Below are 18,207 nucleotides of genomic sequence, written 5' to 3'. Positions count from 1 at the left end.
GGCAGACCTCGACCAGAGGTGAGATGCTGCCAGTTCACACCAGTTTGGGCGAACCGGTAGTTAAGATTCTGTGCAGTTTGGGGAACCGGCAAATCCCACCACTGGCTGGCTTGCCCCCGCTGGTTTTTTGGCCATTTTAGGGCCTTCTGGGAGCATTTTCAGGGCATTTTTAGGCCATTTTTGACTGTTTGGGGGCCCTTCAGGCTGTTTTTTTTTCCAGGCCATTTTCAGGTCATTTTGGGGCATATTTGGGTCATTATTGGCCCATTTTCAGGCTATTTTCAGCTTGTTTTTTGGACTCTTTTTGGCTGTTTTCGGTCGTATTTGGGCCGTTTTTGGGCCCAAAAACATCCTGAAAATGGCCTGAAAATGGCCCCCAAAACAGGCCAAAAATGGCCCAGAAAATGGTCTGAAAATGGCCCAGAAAATGGTCTGAAAACAGCCAGGAAAAGGCCCAGAAAACAGCCTGCAAATGGCCCAGAAAATGGCCCAGAAAACATCCTGAAAATGGCCCAGAAAATGGTCTGAAAACAGCCAGGGAAAAGGCCCTGAAAACAGCCTGAAAACAACCCTACAAAATGGCACAACAATAGCCTGAAAACGGCCTGGAAATGGCCTGAAAATGGCCCCCCAAACAGCCTAAAAATGGCCCAGAAAATGGTCTGAAAACAGCCAGGGAAAAGGCCCAGAAAACAGCCTGAAAATGGCCCCCAAAGCAGGCCAAAAATGGCCCAGAAAATGGCCTGAAAACAGCCCAGAAAATGGCACCAAAATAGCCTGAAAACGGCCCGGAAATGGCCTGAAAACGGCCCCCCAAACAGCCTAAAAATGGCCCAGAAAACAGCCTGAAAACGGTCCACAAAATGGCCCCCCAAAACAGGCTGAAAAAGAGGCGGGGCCATCAGGGGTGGGATTAGCCCCACCCGCCTGAATCCTATCTCTGCCCTTGAGGTGAGAGTGGCCAGTAGGCGGAGCTGGGCGTGATGACTGACATCACCCACCCAGTCACGTGACCAACCGGCCACGCCTACACAGCCGGAGAACCGGTTGTTAAATGATTCCAATCATACCACTGGCCTCGACTTATGGCCACAGTTACAAGCAGTCCCCGACTTACAACCGTTCGTTTAGTGACGTTCAAAATTTGCAACGGCACTGAGAAAAGAGACTGATGACCATTTCTCACACTTATGACTGTTGCAGCATCCCCATGGTTAGGTGAAGAAAAATTCAGCGGCTTGGCAACCGACTCCTATTTATGACAGTTGCCGTGTCCCAGGGTCATGTGATTTGCTTTTGCGACCGTCGGACCAGCAAAGTCAACGGGGAAGCCAGATTCACTTAAAAACTGTATTATTGACTTAACCATGGCAGTGATTCACTTAACAACGGTGATAAGAAAGGTTGTAAAGTGAAGCAAAGCTCACTTAACAAATGTTTCACTTAGCAACATCAATTTTGGGGGTCAACTGTTGTCGTTAGCTGAGGACTACCTGGATTGGAGAAACAAGAGGAGGAAATGGAAAGGAGATCACAGGGAAATCACATGGAAATGTCCGGATTGCAGAAATCAAAATCCTCCCCTGTTGTCACCCAGAAACCCACATGATCCTGAGGGGGTCCAGCTTGATTTCAATGAGACTTTAATTTTTGTGCTGTTGCGAATGTTTGAAAAATGTAAGCTGGCCCTTGTCAGATTCACTAGGATGGGAGACCACCAGGAGAAGCCACAGCCAATCTGTTCTGCAATGGCAGCCGAGAAAACTACCAGGACATATCCTTGAAGATCTCAACAGTCAAAGGAGAATTTTTGGGTCAAGAATTGTCTACAATTGTCTAGATCCGAGATGGTGTGTTTTTGTTACTCCAGGGTTCAGGTTTGCAGTCCTCCAGGGCTGGCATCTTCCCTGTCTATGGTAGTCCACCTTTTTCCCAACTGGCACCCCGTCAATCCATATTTCTCATTCTTAACGACTTTCAGATAGGTGGACTTCAATTCCCAGAATTCCCCAGCCAGCCATGCTGGCTGGGGAATTCTGGGAGTTGAAGGCCACACTTCTTAAAAGTTGTCAAATTTGAGAAACCATTAGAAGGACCATTCAATAGAGCTATTGGCAAGAGCTTCCAGGGGAACTCAGTCAAAAAAGTCAAGATGGCAGCTATTAAAGCCCACCCCTTAAAAAAAAAAACAGGTTGTCCATAACTGTAGATGTCATGGAGACATTTTTTGACTCCCAAGCTCAGATTGTGACACCTCTTACGCCATCTTGGAGGTTCCCAAGTTTTGATAACCCTGGTTCTATCCAGAAAAGCCGCTGTTTTTGTTTTTAAATACATACCGGCACACTGGAGCCCACACATTCACACGTTGCGTTCCCAGACCCTTGTTCCACCAAGGTTCCCAAATCTTTACAGCGGAGCTTGTGCTGTAATGTAATCCAGTCTTCGTCAAGCTTTGCCTCTTTTGAGACGGGTGGACTTCAACTCCCAGAATGCCCCAGCCAGCACGGCTGGCCAGGGGAAATTCTGGGAGTTGAAGTCCACCCGCCTTAAAGGGACAGAGGTTGAGAAACCTTGCGGTAGACCCTTCCTAGTCTTCACCACCAGGTGAGTTCTTGATTTCCCAGCTACCCGGCGTGGCTTCATCCGTTGAACAGCTACCTCTACGAAAACCAAAAAACAACAACACTAGCTTTCGTTCCGTCCTCAGAAAGTTTCCTTCGCTGACCGATCGTCTTCTCCCACCCCCCCCAAAAAAGGCAGAAGAAGGAGCAGCATTGAAATAAATAACAGGAATAAATAAATGAATAAATAAATTAAGGAATAAATACGACCACCGTGTTTCCAAAGAGTGGCGCGTCACCCATAATAGTGTCCAAAGGAGTCCAAAGTTTCCCGCAGGGTGCGAAGGCAAGCAGGGATCAAATGAGGAAGGGGAAGGGGTCCCTTGGGAAGACCTTGCTGGGCGTTTTATTGCTTTTGTTGAGTTGAAGGATGGGGACAAAGGAAGTCAGAAAGCAGATGGGCTTTGTGGTCCGTTTTGGCTCTCTTCCCCAAAACTCCTCCTAGCTGGATTCACACAACGCGTCAAACCCTACATCGGGTTGACCTGACGCCGTTCCTGCGTTCACACAATACGCTGGGCCCAAACCAACCCCTTTATTTATGGCTTCACGCACCTGGTTGAGGCAGCAGGGCAGGGGGTAACTCCGGATTGGAACCGGGGGTGGGTGCAGCCTCAAACTTCATCCAGGTACAAATCAACATCTTCATTCTTTCAGCCTTCGTTCATTCATTTGTTCCTCCGTACACGTTCTCTCCACTCAGTGAGTGAGCGAATCGGAAGGTTGCCACGGCAGTGGTGGGATTCAATTTTTTTTTACGACTGGTTTGGTGGGTGTGGCTTGTTGGGCGTGGCAGGGGAAGGATACTGTAAAACCTCCAGTCAGAGGTGGCGTTTGCCAGTTCTCTGAACTACTCAAAATGTCCGCTACCGGTTCTCCAAAACTGGTCAGAACCGGCTGAATGCCACCTCTGTGCTGCAGGTACGATGTGTCAGCGTTTGCAGGACCGGGAAACCCCACTGCAGCCTGGTTCTGGAGTGTCGTGCAAATCCAGCCACAGATAAGCATGCACGCCACATGCTTAAGCCAGGGGTTTGAAGCCATTTGTCGTCGAGGTTTGCAACAGTTCTTCCAACGCATGAATGAATCGAAGGTTTGGAGACAGATCGCCCTCCGGAGGGCTTCACCTACAAGTGTACGGGACCTGAGCAAAGCTAAGTTACGAACCAAACTTAGCACGTTGGGAAGGTGTATCGACCGCTGTGACTTCGTTGGGTTGTGCCTGTTGTGTGAACCCAGCCAGGGAGTTGTAGGAAGAGAGTTTCGCTGAGGTTGCCGTGCTCGTCTTCCGTTGGAAGACACCGTTCCCCGTAAACGTGGTGTCCTGCGATTCTTCCCGTGGATCCTCCCGGCTCCAGCGAGGTTCCTTTTGTGTGTGTGTGTGTGAGACGTAGGAATCCTCCCCAGGACGACCGGAGGAGGCTGCAGGCGTGGGACCCACTCCCTGTCCCTAACGGAGGGGGTGGGGAGTCAGTTCTCTGCTGGGCAGGCGTGTTCCGGCCCTTTGAAGCAGGCCGATTCATAGTGTTTGTGGAGGTAGGATTTGAGAGCGAAAGTCTTGTGGCATTGCTTGCAACGGTAGTGCTTGAGCGCCGAGTGGGTTTGCATGTGCGCCCGCAGGTTGGAGCGGTCAGCAAAGGCCTTCCCGCAGTGCGAACAGCCAAAGGGCTTCTCCCCGGTGTGCGAGCGCATATGTCCCTGCAGCAGCCACGGCCGGCTGAAGGCCTTACCGCACACGGCGCACTTGTGTTTGAGGTTGTGCGTCAGCAGGTGCATGGCCAACGCCGGCATGGAGACGTAGGCCTTGCTACACGTCGGGCACTTGCGCGCCAGCTTGCTGTCCAGACTGCGGTGCGTCTGCTTGTGCCGGCTGAGGTTCGAGGAGGTGGCGTAGGTCTTGCCGCATTCGGTGCAGGCATGGCGGTGGGCGCCACGACGAGGACCCTCGGCCCGCCGGCGGGACCGCCCGTCGATGATGAAGAAGGCGTCCATGGAGTAGCTCTCGGTGACGGCTGCCTCACCCTGGAAGTAGTGGGACGAGAGGCTGGATTGGGGGCTCTCAGGGTCGCTGTAGTCCTCCTGGATTGGGGTGTAAAGGGGGTCAGGAGAGGCCCCCCGGCGGTGGGCTTTCTTCTTCTCATTCTTGTGACCTGAGGATGGGAGGCAGGCTGGGATGTACCCTGCGGGAGAGAACAGCACATGGAAAATGTCCGGTAGTCAACCAGCCCCTCTCCACCAATAATCAGCACCCAGACCAGCATAGGTTAACTCCAAGGTTAACTTCCGACCCTCCCTCCACTTCCTTCCTTACTTCCTTCCTTCCTTCCTTCCTTTCTTCTTCCTGCCTGCATGCTTTCCACCCCTCCCTTCCTGCCTGTTTTCCCTTCTACCTCCCTCTGCCCTTCCTTCCTTCCTTTCTTCCTGCCTGCCTGCTTTCCATCCTTTCCTCCTTCCTTCCACCCCTCCCTTCCTGCCTGTCTGTTTTCCCTTCCTTCCTTCCTTCCTTCCTTCCTTCCTTCCTTCCTTCCTTCCTTCCTTCCTTCCTTCCTAAGATGGGATGGGATAGCGATAGGATAGATGGAAGGTGGACAGAGAGGTTCCTTCTTAGATATACAAACAGGCAGATTGGACTATGGTTAGCATTAGACTAGAAAGTAGAAGACAATGAGTTCCTAGTCCCACTTTAAACAGGAAAACTGGCTGGGTGACCTTCCTTCGATCGCCAGGAGACGGTGAGTTCCTAATCTCCTTCCTTAGGCATGAAAGGTAGTTGGGTGACTTGGGAAGCCTTCCTTCCTAGAAGAATGGAGTATTCCTGGAATATTAAAAAAAAGAGGCAGGATAAAACATTTCCCCTAAAAGAGAAATATAAAAATCTTAAAGGAAACCGAAGCTCAGAAGCCCCCCAACTTCCTGCCGCTGAGCAGATATTTTGTGCCGATTAAGAAAGACTGGGCCAGCCTATCTACAAAACAAAAGACGATCCGCTCCAGAAATCCTTCAAGACAAAATAGGATTAGCCCACTACCCTCTAGCAGCAGAGCTCACTGCATTGTGCCACAATCTCCTAAGGACGTTGCATCCCCCTCCAAACTTCAACCAAGCTTAGCTCAGACAAACACCTAGGATTTGTACTTTGCCCGTAGAGCCATCTATGACCCCTACATAACCCCTCCATGGGCCCATGGGAATCTGACAACAGCCAATAGAATACACGTTCTTGTAACAGGAACAGGAAGTCCAAGGGCAAGGCCCAAGAGAAAGTACAAACCCCAGCCCCTATTCTCAATTCCATGGGGTCAGCTGCCCAGAACCACCCATGTGGTTCATGCTTCATCATTAAACCCTCTTTCCAAACAGCCTCCAGCCTCCATTTTGTCTCCAGTGCCTTTCTCTCGGTTTGGAACTGAACCAGGTGGATATTTCTTCCAACAGTGACTTTGGGCCAATCACCAGGAGACAGTGAGTTCTAGTCCTGCCTTAGGCATGAAAGCCGGCTGGGTGACTTTGGGCCAATCACCAGGAGACAGTGAGTTCTAGTCCTGCCTTAGGCATGAAAGCCAGCTGGGTGACTTTGGGCCAATCACCAGGAGACGGTGAGTTCTAGTCCCGCCTTAGCCATGAAAGATAGCTGGGTGACTTTGGGCCAATCACCAGGAGACGGTGAGTTCTAGTCCCGCCTTAGTCATGAAAGACAGCTGGGTGACTTTGGGCCAATCACCAGGAGACAGTGAGTTCTAGTCCCGCCTTAGTCATGAAAGACAGCTGGGTGACTTTGGGCCAATCACCAGGAGACAGTGAGTTCTAGTCCTGCCTTAGGCATGAAAGAGGTCAGGATCCCAACCTTTTGACTTTGCCCGGTTCCAATCACCAGGAGACAGTGAGTTCTAGTCCCGCCATCTTTTAGTCATGAAAGACAGCTGGGTGACTTTGGGCCAATGGCCCCAGGAGACAGTGAGTTCTAGTGGCCCGCCATCTTAGTCATGAAAGACAGCTGGGTGAGCTTACCGGAAGCGCTTTACCAAAAAAATCCCCAGGAGACAGGGTTGTTCTAGTCCTGCGGACTTAGGCATGGGGCCTGAGCTAGGTGACTTTGGGCCAATCGCCAGGAGACGGTGAGTTCTAATCCCGCCTTAGCCATGAAAGACAGCTGGGTGACTTTAGGTGACTTTGGGCCAATCGCCTGGAGATGGTGAGTTCTGGTCCTGCCACAGGCATGAAAGTCAATTGGGTGGTTTTAGGCCAATCAGCAAAGAGATGGTGAGTTCTAATCCCACCTTAGGCCTGAAAGCCAACTGGGTGACTTTAGGTCAATCCCCAGGAGTCGATGAGTTCTAGTCCCGCCTTAGGCATGAAAGCCAACTGGGTGACTTTAGGCCAATCACCCGGAGACAGTGAGTTCTAGAACTGCCATAGATTTCCTGGTTTTGTTTTTATAAGATGGGTAGTTATATAAACATCATGAATAAATAAATAAAAAGTGTAATCTTACCCCATTTTCTCTAATTTCCCAAGTGGGAAGGACTTCACTCCGCTTTAATGGTTCCCAAAGAGTTTACCTGCCCTTCCTCCCCCCAAAAAACTGCTCTAAGTAGGGGATTAGTCTAGAGGACCTCTAAGACCCTTCCAGCCATCTTGGGGTTTTTGTCACACACACACACACACACACACACCCATTAGCAGGGACTGGTTGTTGTGCCATCCCTGCATGCAGGAAACCGAAAAATGATTTCCCAGCGATTGGTTCTGGGGGGTGTGCAATTTCCATTTCTGAAATGTTGGAGAGGGAGGCTATTTTTGTCTGACAAATTCAACAGAAGTTGACATATTCCGAGGACATCTGTCCCTGCTGATCTGCCCTTTGGAGTGGAGAAAGGGATCCAATCCACACTGGAAAGTCAGCTGGAACAAAAGTGCAGAATGCTTTCCTGTGATCACAACACAGGAGGGAGGAGGGAAGGGAAGGGAAAGAAGATAGGAGGGGGGAGTGGGGAGGGAAAAAGGAAAAGGGGAAAGGGGAAAGGAAAGGAAGGGAGAGGAGAGGGAAAGAAAGGAAAGAAAAGGAGGAAAAGAAAGAAGAAGGAAAGGAAAGAAGGAAAGGAGAAGGGGAAAGGAAAGGAAAGAAGGAAAGGAGAAGGGGAAAGGAAAGGAAAGAAGGAAAGGAAAGGAAAGGAAAGGAAAGGAAAGGAAGGAAAGGAAAGGAAGGAGAGGAAGAGGAAGGAGAGGAGAGGAAAGGAAAGGAAAGGAAAGGAAAGGAAAGGAAAGGAGGAGAGGAGAGGAGAGAGAGAGAGGAAAGGAAAGGAAAGGAAAGGAAAGGAAAGGAAAGGAAAGGAGAAGGAGAGAGAGGAAAGGAGAGGAAAGGAAAGGAAAGGAAAGGAAAGGAAGGAAGAGGAGGAGAGGAGAGGAGAGGAGAAGGAAAGAAGGAAAGAAGGAAAGAAGGAAAGGAGAAGAGGAAAGGAAAGAAGGAAAGGAGAAGGGGAAAGGAAAGGAATGGAAAGGAAAGAAGGAAAGGAGAAGGGGAAAGGAAAGAAAGAAGGAAAGGAGAAGGGGAAAGGAAAGAAAGAAAAGGAAAGCAGGAAAGGAGAAGGGGAAAGGAAAGAAAGGAACGGAAAGGAAGGAAAGGAAAGAGAAAGGAAAGGAAAAAGAGGAGAGGAAAGGAAAGAAGGAAAGGAGAAGGGAAAGGAAAGGAAAGAGGAAAGAAGGAAAGGAGAAGGGGAAAGGAAAGGAAAGAAGGAGAGAAAGAAAGGAGAAGGGGAAAGGAAAGGAATGAAAGAGATGGCAAGGTAACAGAAAAAAAGGGAAGGGAAGGAAAGTCCACAGATCATAAAGTGTGCCAGCTGGTGAATTCTGGGAGTTGAAGTCCACCTTTCCAGGACCTCCTTCGCACAACCAGAGCATGACTGCAGAGCCCCAAAGGGCATTGAGGGAGGATGATGTCATTTCTTTACAGGGAAATAATTTCCTTGAAGATAGTGCAGTAGTCCTTGATTTACAACCATTCGTGTGGTGACCGTTCAAAATTACAGCAGCACTGAAAAAGCAAACTTTTGAGCGGGTTTCTCACTTACGGCCACTGCACTATCCCCATGGTCACCTGATCAAAATTGGGATGCTTGGCAACTGGTATGTATTTATGACGATTGCAGTCCCCTTCTGTGATCTTCTGTGAACAAAGTTACTAGATTCCCTATACAACAGTGTTACTAACAACTGCGATGACTTCACTTAACAACGGTGGCAAGAAGGGTGATAAAATGGGGCGGGACTCACAGCAGCTGTCTTGCGTAGCAATGGAAATTTTGGGCTCGGTTGCAGTCGTACGTCGAGGACAACTGTATCAGAGTTCATAAAGGATAGGATAGTGTGTATTTGTGTGTCTATGTGCATTTGTATTTCTCTCTCTTCCTCTCTCTTTCTTTCTCTTTCCTTCTGTCTCTCTGTCTCACTTTTTGTCTCTCTCTCTCTCTCTCCTCATCTGTGTCTCTTTCTTTCACTCCTCTCTCTCGGTCTCTTTGTTTCTCTTTCTCTCTCTTTTTCCGACTCCATTTCTCTTTCTCTCTCTTTCTCTCTCTGTTTCTTTCTCTTTCTCTCTCTCCCCATCTGTCTCTCTTCTCTCTGTCTTTTACTCCTCTCTCTTGGTTTCTTTCTCCATCTCTTTCTCTTTCCCTCGTTTTGTCTTTTTCTCTCTCTCCTTCCATCTTTCTCTTCTCTTTCTCTGTCTCACTTTCTCTTTCTCTTGCTCTCTCTCTGTTTTTCACTCCTGTCTCTTTCTTTCTCCGTATCTCTCTCCCTCTCTCTGTGCCTCTCTGTCTCTACCTCTTTCTCCCCCCCGTTTTTCTCTCCTTCTCTGTCTCTTTCTCTCTCTTCTCTCTCCATCTCTTTCTCTCTCCATCTCTCTCTGTCTTTTTCTTTCTCTCTCTGTCTCTTTCTCTCTGTTTGTCTCTTTCTCTCTTGTTTTCTTTCTCTCTGTGTGTGTGTCTCACTTTCTCTCTCTCTCTCTCTCTCCCCATCTGTCTCTCTTTCTCTCTCCCCATTTTTCTCTCCTCGCTCTCTATCTGTCGCTGTTTCTTTCTCTGTCTCCCTCTCTCTCTCTCTGTCTCTCTCCATCTCTCTCTTTCTCCATCTCTCTCTGTCTGTCTCTGTCTCTCTTTCTCTCCCTCCCTCTCCCTCTCTCTCTGTAAATGCACCTGTCTTGGCTCCATTTCCAACTCTCAGCAAGAGACGCTGTCCTTTCTCTGCCACCTCCTCTTCCTCCAGGATTATTGATTGTGTTTTAAAAAGTCTTGAAGGAACATGGGGAAGTTAAAAAAAATCCAAACTATTTTTATCCTCTTTCTCTCTGCAAATTCCTCACACTGGAGGCTGGAGAGAGAGAGAGAGAGGGAGAGAGAGAGAGAGAGAGAGAGAACACTAGCTTTACTATTTTTAAAATCCACCTTTGATTATGCAGGTATGAAACCCAAGGGGGATTAGCAGCTCAGATCCCCTCTTCAAATTATGTTCTGCTGCGGAGATCTCATTCATCTCCCTTCCTTTTCTTCTTCTTTTTTATTTTTTTGCTCTCCTTCCTCCTTATTCACCGAGCGCAATCACACACACGACTCTCTGGCAGGAAAAGGCACAGCTCAGCAATTTCTTCACACCTTCCCTGGAATTGTGGCAAGGTGACCCCACAAGGAGGCAACCAAGTCAACAAGCTCACCTGAGCAAGATCGTTCCCATCCCGAAGCCTGCAAACCATTCCTCCTGGCTCATGAATTTATTTATTTATTTATTTTTATTTATTTGATTTGCCAATTGTTTACAAGATAATAAGTATAAATGTATACATAGTTGTGAATACATGAAATGGGTACATATAAGAAAAATAAAAGAAGAATAGGAGAAACAATAGGACAGGGACGGTAGGCACGTTGGTGCGCTTTATGCACGCCCCTACAGACCTCTTAGGAAAGGGGTGAGGTCAATAGTAGACAGTCCAAGGTTAAAGTTTTTGGGGTTTGGGGAAGAAACTACAGAGTCGGGTAGAGTATTCCAGACATTGACCACTCTATTGCTGAAGTCGTATTTCCTGCAACCAAGTTTGGTGCGGTTTACCTTGAGTTTGTATCTACTGTGTGCTCTTGTGTTGTTATGGTTGAAGCTGAAGTATTCATTGACAGGTAGGACATTGCAATGTATGATTTTATATACCATGCTTAAGTCAGACCGAAGATGGCGTAATTCAAGGTTTTCTAGTTCTAGAATTTCAAGTCTGGTGGCATAAGGTATTCTACAACGAGTAGAGGAGTGGAGAACTCTTCTTGTGAAATATTTCTGGACTTTCTCAATTGTGCTAATATCAGATACGTAATGTGGGTTCCAGACTGATGAACTGTATTCGAGTATTGGTCTAGCAAATGTTTTGTATGCTCTGGTTTGTAGTGAGATATTACCAGAGAAAAAGCAACGTAGGATTAGGTTAACAACTCTTAATGCCTTTTTGGCTATATGTAGTTGCAGTGGGCTCTAGCACTCAGATCATTAGAGGTGAGTATTCCAAGGTCCTTTACAGAGCTTGGGTCATCAACAATTGAATTGAAAGGGGTGTGTGTGTGTGGAAGCCCTGAAGCGTGGATCTGGGTGTGTGCGCGCGAGTGTGAATTTGGATGGGTGTTCTGTGCCGCTCACTGGGCCCATCATCCCCAGCCAAAAAGGCAGGCCCAACGTCCAAGAGAGAGGAAATTGAGCTTCTATCCCTTGGCTGCATTCAGTCTGTAAGCAAATTGTTAAACGAGGCTTGCCCGATTTTATGACCTTCTTTTAGCCATTGGTCGTTAAGCGAATCACTGTAGTTATTAAGCGAATCACATGGTCAGTAAGCGAATCTGGTTTCCCAAATCGACTCTTCCAACTGAAAAAAGGGGACTTAGGACAGAAGGGCATGGCGGCGCCCGCCAGCTGCGATAAAATCTGGGTAGGTGGCAAGAATGCCCAGATGGGCTTGGAGAAGGGAAGGAAAGAAGAAATATATCACTTTGTCATCCCAGAAGTTGGGAATCGTCCTATCCTTGGATGATGAAAGCTGCACCAGCAGGGGGTCAACGCCATATAATCCCTGCATCAAAGGCCGTTTGGTTTTTGGTGTGTTTTTTAGTCTCTATTTAACTTGTGTTCCTTTTAATCGTTTTTATATTTATGCTTTTACCGGGATTATACTGTAAACCAGACCCAGAGTTGCTTAACCTTGTTCTGTTCTGTTATTCTGTCTTCCTTTCTTTTCCTTTTCCTTTCCTTTCCTTTCTCCTTTCCTTTCTCCTTTCCTTTCCTTTCCTCTCCTTTCTCCTTTCCTTTCTCCTTCCTTTCTCATTTCGTTTCCTTTCTCCTTTCCTTTCCATTCCTCTGCTCTCCTTTCCTTTCTCCTTTCCTCTCCTCTACTTTCTCCTTTTCTTTCTCCTTTCCTTTCCTTTCTCCTCTCCTCTCCTTTCTCCTTTCCTTTCTCCTTTCCTCTCCTCTCCTTTCTCCTTTCCTTTCCATTCCTCTCCTCTCCTTTCTTTCTCCTTTCTTTTCCTTTCTCCTTTCCTTTCTCCTTTCCTCTCCTCTCCTTTCCTTTCCTTTCCTCTCCTTTCTTTCTCCTTTCCTTTTCTTTCTCCTTTCCTTTCCTTTCTCCTTTCCTCTCCTCTCCTTTCTCCTTTCCTTTCCTCTCCTTTCTTTCTCCTTTCCTTTCCTTTCTCCTTTCCTTTCCTTTCCTTTCTCCTTTCCTTTCCTCTCCTCTCCTCTCCTCTCCTCTCCTCTCACCTTTCCTTTCTCCTTTCCTTTCCATTCCTCTCCTCTCCTTTCTTTCTTCTTTCCTTTCCTCTCCTTTCTTTGTCCTTTCCTTTCCATTCCTCTCCTCTCCTTTCTTTCTTCTTTCCTTTCCTTTCTCCTTTCCTTTCCTCTCCTCTCCTCTCACCTTTCCTTTCTCCTTTCCTTTCCATTCCTCTCCTCTCCTTTCTTTCTTCTTTCCTTTCCTTTCTCCTTTCCTGCCCTCTCCTCTCCTCTCTCCTTTCCTTTCTGCTTTCCCTTTCTTTCTGCTTTCCTTTCCTTTCTCCTTTCCTCTCTCCCCTCCTTTCTCCTTTCTTCCTTTCCTCTCCTTTCTTTCTCCTTTCCTTTTCTTTCTCCTTTCCTTTCCTTTCTCCTTTCCTTTTCTTTCTTCTTTCCTTTCCTTTCTCCTTTCCTTTCCATTCCTCTCCTCTCCTTTCTCCTCTCCTTTCTCCTTTCCTCTCCTCTTTTCCTTTCCTTTCTCCCTTCCCTTTCCTTCTCTCCCAGCATTTGCTGAATAAGCGTTTTTGTTTTTTTTAATTTTTCCTCCATCCTTCTCAAAACCTACACCCCATATAGGCTTCCCTTTGGCCAAAAGCCTTTTTTTTTTTCTTCAGAAGGGCTTCCATCCCTCCCTCTGCAGGCAAAACTTTGCAAGTGTTGGCTCTGCCTCCTGCTCGCCCTGGCTCCTGGGATGGAGGGATGGAGGGATGCGTGGAACGCGGCCCAATCCTGGCTTCTCCTCCTTGCCAGCTCCCTGACCTTCATGCTGGGGAAGGGGAAGGGGGGGCAGGGGAAACAGTCTCCATTTTTTTTAATTGGCATTTTGCATAGCTTTAGCTTCTCCAAGGGCAACCCGGTTGTTTTCTCCCCCCCCCTGGTAGAAGATGCCAGCCGGAGCTTTCTGCTTGGCTCAGCTCTTCTTCCAAGGATGATAAAAGAGCTTCGGAGCCCAAGGCAGGTATTTCTGAATTAAGAATTTGGGGAGGGGTGTGTGTGTGTCAGAAGAGTGGGGGGGGGAAGGAAGGAAGGAAGGAAGGGAAGGAAGGAAGGAAGGAAGGAAGGGAAGGAAGGAAGGAAGGAAGGAAGGAAGGAAGGAAGGAAGGAGCTGGTAGGAACGGGGAGAATGCTTTGTAGCTACAGTCCGTTTATTCATTCCTTCATTCCCATTCTTAGTCCCTGCTCAAGAACACCGGACATCCCCATATTTTAACAACGCCCACGATCCCTTGCCTTGGGGTGGAGTCTGGGGCAACTGAATGGAGCTAGCAGCGTGTTTCATGGCCGGATGCCTTGCCTGTCGCCAAGGCGGAGTTTTGTTTAGCAGATATATTTTATTTATTTTATTTAGTTTGTCAAGCGTGTATGAGAAAAACAAGGATAAGTATTGTCATGCCCCCCCCTGTTGGAATCTGGTTCCGAGGGGAGGTGGAATAGCTGACAGGGTGTGGGGAGGGTGGCTCCGGTGGCTGTGGAGGAAACTGGGGAAGGGCACAGTCCGGATGGGCATTCAGAGGAAGACCCAGGACCGTCCCCTCTTCATCCTAGGGCACGCAAGGGAGGAACGGAGAAGGGAGCAACATGGCTTACGGGGGGAGAAAAGGGCCTTGATCCCCCTTCATTAGCTGCAGCTGGGAAAACAGGGTTTAAAAAGGGTGTTTGCTCACAGCACCTTGCTGGAAGCAAAGCGTCCATTATCTTTGTTTGTCAAGTCTTATCTGGGTTCTGGCATCCTCCCAATTGTGTGTGTTTCATTATCTTTGGAAGTCTGCAATTCCTTACCCTGCCCTGTCTCATTAATTGCTGCAGCTGTGGTTTGTGTTGGTTTTTATTTATAATTTAGATGTACTTTGGGTTCAGACTTCATTTCTTCCCTTTAAAAACTGCTCTTTTTCTCCAGCCGATGATAACTGGACATTGGGGGCCAAGTTTGAGGCATTAAAGGGACTTTACCTACTTTTGTGACTTCGTTGCTTTTGTGCCACGCCCATTTGGGTCATCACAAATATAGACATAACATATTAATATGTAAGTATAAACAGGCATAAGTATATACCGAATAAATGAGTACGAATAAATGGGAACAGTAGGATGGGGACGGTAGGCATGCTGGGGCGCTTATTATAGACCTCTTAGGAATGGGGTGAGCTCCACGGTAGACAGTTTAAGATAAAAGTTTTGGGGCTTTGAGGGTGTAACAACAGAGTCAGGGAGTGAGTTCCAAGTATATATTCTCATTGTGTCCAGAGAGAGAAATATCTGTTGCTACTAGGATTGAATTCACAGTCTCCTGATTGTGAGGCGAGAGCTCCTTTTTCCTTTGTGGATTAACAGAGTTGGAAGGGACCTTGGAGGTCATCTAGTCCAACCCTCAGCTCAAACAGGAGACCCTTACAGAATTACAGAATAAAGAGTTGGAAGGGACCTTGGAGGTCATCTAGTCCAACCCTCAGCTCAAACAGGAGACGCTTACAGAATAAGAGTTGGAAGGGAACTTGGAGGTCATCTAGTCCAACCCTCAGCTCAAGCAGGAGACCTTACAGAATTACAGAATAAGAGTTGGAAGGGACCTTGGAGGTCATCTAGTCCAACCAGCTCAAGCAGGAGACGCTGCAAGCAGAGTTGGAAGGGACCTGAGGAGTCCAACCTCAGCTCAAACAGGAGACGCTACAAGAATAACAGAGTTGGAAGGGACCTTGGAGGTCATCTAGTCCAACCCTCAGCTCAAGCAGGAGACGCTTACAAGAATTACAGAGTTGGAAGGGACCTCGGAGGTCATCTAGTCCAACCCTCAGCTCAAGCAGGAGACGCTTACAAGAATAACAGAGTTGGAAGGGACCTTGGAGGTCATCTAGTCCAACCTCAGCTCAAGCAGGAGACGCTTACAAGAATAAGAGAGTTGGAAGGGACCTCGGAGGTCATCTAGTCCAACCCTCAGCTCAAGCAGGAGACCCTATGCCCTTTCAGACCGATGGCTGTCCAATCTCTTCTTGAAAAACTCCAGTGATGGAGCTTCTTGTCCTGCCTTCATGTTGCTTTGGAGATTAGCTTGACTCCCTCTTCTTTTGGGGCAGCCCCTCAAATATGGGAAGGCTGCTCTCCTGTCTGCCCTGGTCCTTCTCTTCACTAAAGTAGACCTACCCGCTTCCTGCAACCGTTCTCCGTATGTTTTATTTCCCGGTTCCCTAATCCTCCTTCGTGCATTGCCCTGGGCTTTTATTCTTCTGAAACGGCCCAGAGTCACGGAGAAAGGCCAGCCATACACACATTCCCTGACCATAAATACATATTCTCTTAAACCGTGGCCAGAAAAGACCAGGATGTGACGCTTAACGGGATGCTTACATAATTGGCAGATGTGAAAGGAGGGTGGGGGAGGGTGGGGGATGGGGAGGCAGGCCAAACCACCCCAGAGGTGCACTCTCACCCCCCCTCCTCCCCCCTCCCCCCTCCTCCCCCGGCTGCCATCTCCACTGATGTGCTGAAGCAATGACTCATTTCTTCCAAGGTTATCGAGGTAATAATTTCATAACTCCTTGGGTTGCAGGCCTGCTCTTCCCTGCACCACTCTAGCCTCTATGAACTCCCCCACCACAACCACCACCGCCCTTTTTTTTTTTTTGCAATGGAAGCAACAGCGTTATTTGGCATGAAAAGACAGCGCGCACACACACACACACACAGAGAATGCACAGTGGAGCTGCAGGGAAAGTGCTGACTAGCAGCTTGACAGACGTTGAAGGGCAAGGCATCTGATGAATCTCTCTCTTTCTCTCTCCCTCCCATCTCTCTCCCTCCTTCTCTCTTTCTCTCTCTCCCTCCCTCTCCTTCCCTCCTTTCTCTCTCCCTTGCTCCCTCTTTCTCTCCCCTCCCTCCCTCCTTCTTACTCTCTCCCTCCCGCTTTCCCTCCCTCCCTCCCATCTCTCTCCCTCTTTCTCTCTTTTCTCTCTCCCTCCCTCTCCTTCCCTCCCTTTCTCTCTCTCTCCTCCCTCTCTCTCCCTCCCCCCCTCTTTCTCTCTCCCTTGCTCCCTCTTTTCTCTCCCTCCCTCCCTCTCTTTCTCCCTCCCTCTCTTTCTCTTTCTCTCTCACCCTCCTTCCCTCCCTCCCTCCCTCCCATCTCTCTCCCTCCTTCTCTCTTTCTCTCTCTCCCTCCTCCCTTTTCTCTCCCACCCTCCCTCTCTTACTCTCTCCCTCCCTCTTTCCCTCCCTCCCTCCCATCTCCCTCCCTCCCTCTCCTTCCGTCCCCTCCCTCTCCCCCTCTCTTTCTCCCTCCATCTCTCTCTCCCTCTCTCACCCTCCTTCCCTCCCTCTTTCCCTCCCTCCCATCACTCTCCCTCCTCTTTCTCTCTCTCCCTCCTTCTCCCTCTCCCTCCCCTCTCTCTCCCTTGCTCCTTCTTTCTCTCCCTCCCTCCCTCTCTTACTCTCCCCCCTTTCCTCCCTTCCCTCCCCTCTCTCCCTCCCCCTCCCTCTTTCCCTCCTCTCTCTCCCTCCCTCCCTCTTTCTCTCCCTCCCTCTCTTTTCTCTTTCTCTATCTCTCCCTCCCTACTTCTCTTTCCCTCCCTCCCCCTTCTCTCTCTCTCCCTCCCTCCCCTCCGTCCTTCTCTTTCTCCCTCCCTCTTTCTCTCTCTCTCCATCCCTCTTTCCCCCCTCCTTCCCTCCCTCTTTCTCCTTCCCTCCCTCCCTCCCTTTCTCTTTCGTCTTCTCCCAGTATTTTCCCTGTGGGAGGAGGAAGGAATTTTGGAAACTTGCCTGCCTAGACTCAGAAACATGGCCCTAAGGCAGGGCTGAGGGAGCTCCCCGCTTTTCCAGCCATCAGAATCCCCAGCGGGTGATTTCAAAAAATGAACGGAGTGGGGTTTGCTCTCTCTCTCTCTTTTTTCCAGCCTTGGGGTGGAGTGGGGGAGAAAGCTGGATTCATTGATGATCCGCTTAACAACGGTGACAAGACAAGTTGCCAAAGGGTGGCGGAGTCCCCTTAGCAGAGTTCTCGCGGAAGGACAGGACCCGTTTGGGCTCCGTTGCAGCCGTCGCTCAAGGACGTCCCGCAAAAGGATCTTGAAACCAACCCTTTTTCTCGTAGGGCCCTTCACGGAGCCCTTTTGGGCATCCCTGTGACCCACGATGGAAGCCACGTTCCTCCACAGCACCCCCAACTTCCCCGAAGAGGCTGTGGGCATTCCTGGCAGCCTCCGGGCCGGCCATTCCCCAGGGCTGAGCCGGCCTGGCTCGCCAAGGTCACCCAAGTCAGTGGACGTTGGGTTTCGACACTCCCTGGATATCGTGGCTTATTGGGTTTGATTTTGGCCGTGTGTCTTTCTGGCAGATGGCGGCTTGCAGCTCCTGGGGCTGGGCCAAGAATAGAACCTTCCCTTTCTTTCTTTCTTTCTTTTTTTTTTTTGACCTTTTTCTCTTCTTTTGTTTCCTTTTTCCTCTTCCTTTCTTTCCTTTCCCCTCTTTCTCCCCTTTCCCCTTCCCCATTTTCCTTTCCTACTCCCCTCTCCTCTCCTCCTTATTTTATATTTCCTTCCATCTTCTCTCCTCATTTGGGGAGAAAGCAAAGGGAGGTCATTAGATTTCATTTCCTCTTTCCTCCTCCTTTCCTTTCCTTTCCTTTCCTTTCCTCCTTTCCATTCTTCTTTCTTGCTTTCCTTTCTTTTCTCCTTTCCTTTCCTTTCCTTTCCTTTCCTTTCCTCTTTCCTTTCCTTTCCATTCTTCTTTCTTCCTTTCCTTTTCTCCTTTTCTTTCCTTTCCTTTCCTCTTTCCTTTCCTCCTTTCCTTTCCTTCTTTCCGTTCTTCTTTCTTC

At 48.8% G+C, this 18,207-nt stretch overlaps 1 protein-coding gene across 1 annotated transcript in view; it reads right to left on the bottom strand.

Annotated features, from left to right (window-relative positions):
- Positions 1 to 3,518: 3,518 nt before the first annotated feature.
- SCRT2 (scratch family transcriptional repressor 2) overlaps positions 3,519 to 18,207 on the bottom strand; it is a 37,438-nt gene continuing 22,749 nt past the window's right edge. Inside the window, exon 3 of the mRNA XM_087959026.1 lies at positions 3,519 to 4,804. Within this exon, the coding sequence (XP_087815152.1) occupies positions 4,095 to 4,804 (710 nt within the window). The 3' untranslated portion in view covers positions 3,519 to 4,094. The remainder of the gene's footprint in view (positions 4,805 to 18,207) is intronic.

This window comes from Notechis scutatus, chromosome 3 (assembly GCF_049901735.1).
Source record: "Notechis scutatus isolate UNSWTSFEM ecotype Mainland chromosome 3, rNotScu1.2, whole genome shotgun sequence".
Taxonomy (NCBI): domain Eukaryota; kingdom Metazoa; phylum Chordata; class Lepidosauria; order Squamata; family Elapidae; genus Notechis; species Notechis scutatus.
This window is presented reverse-complemented; position numbering and strand designations above follow the sequence as displayed.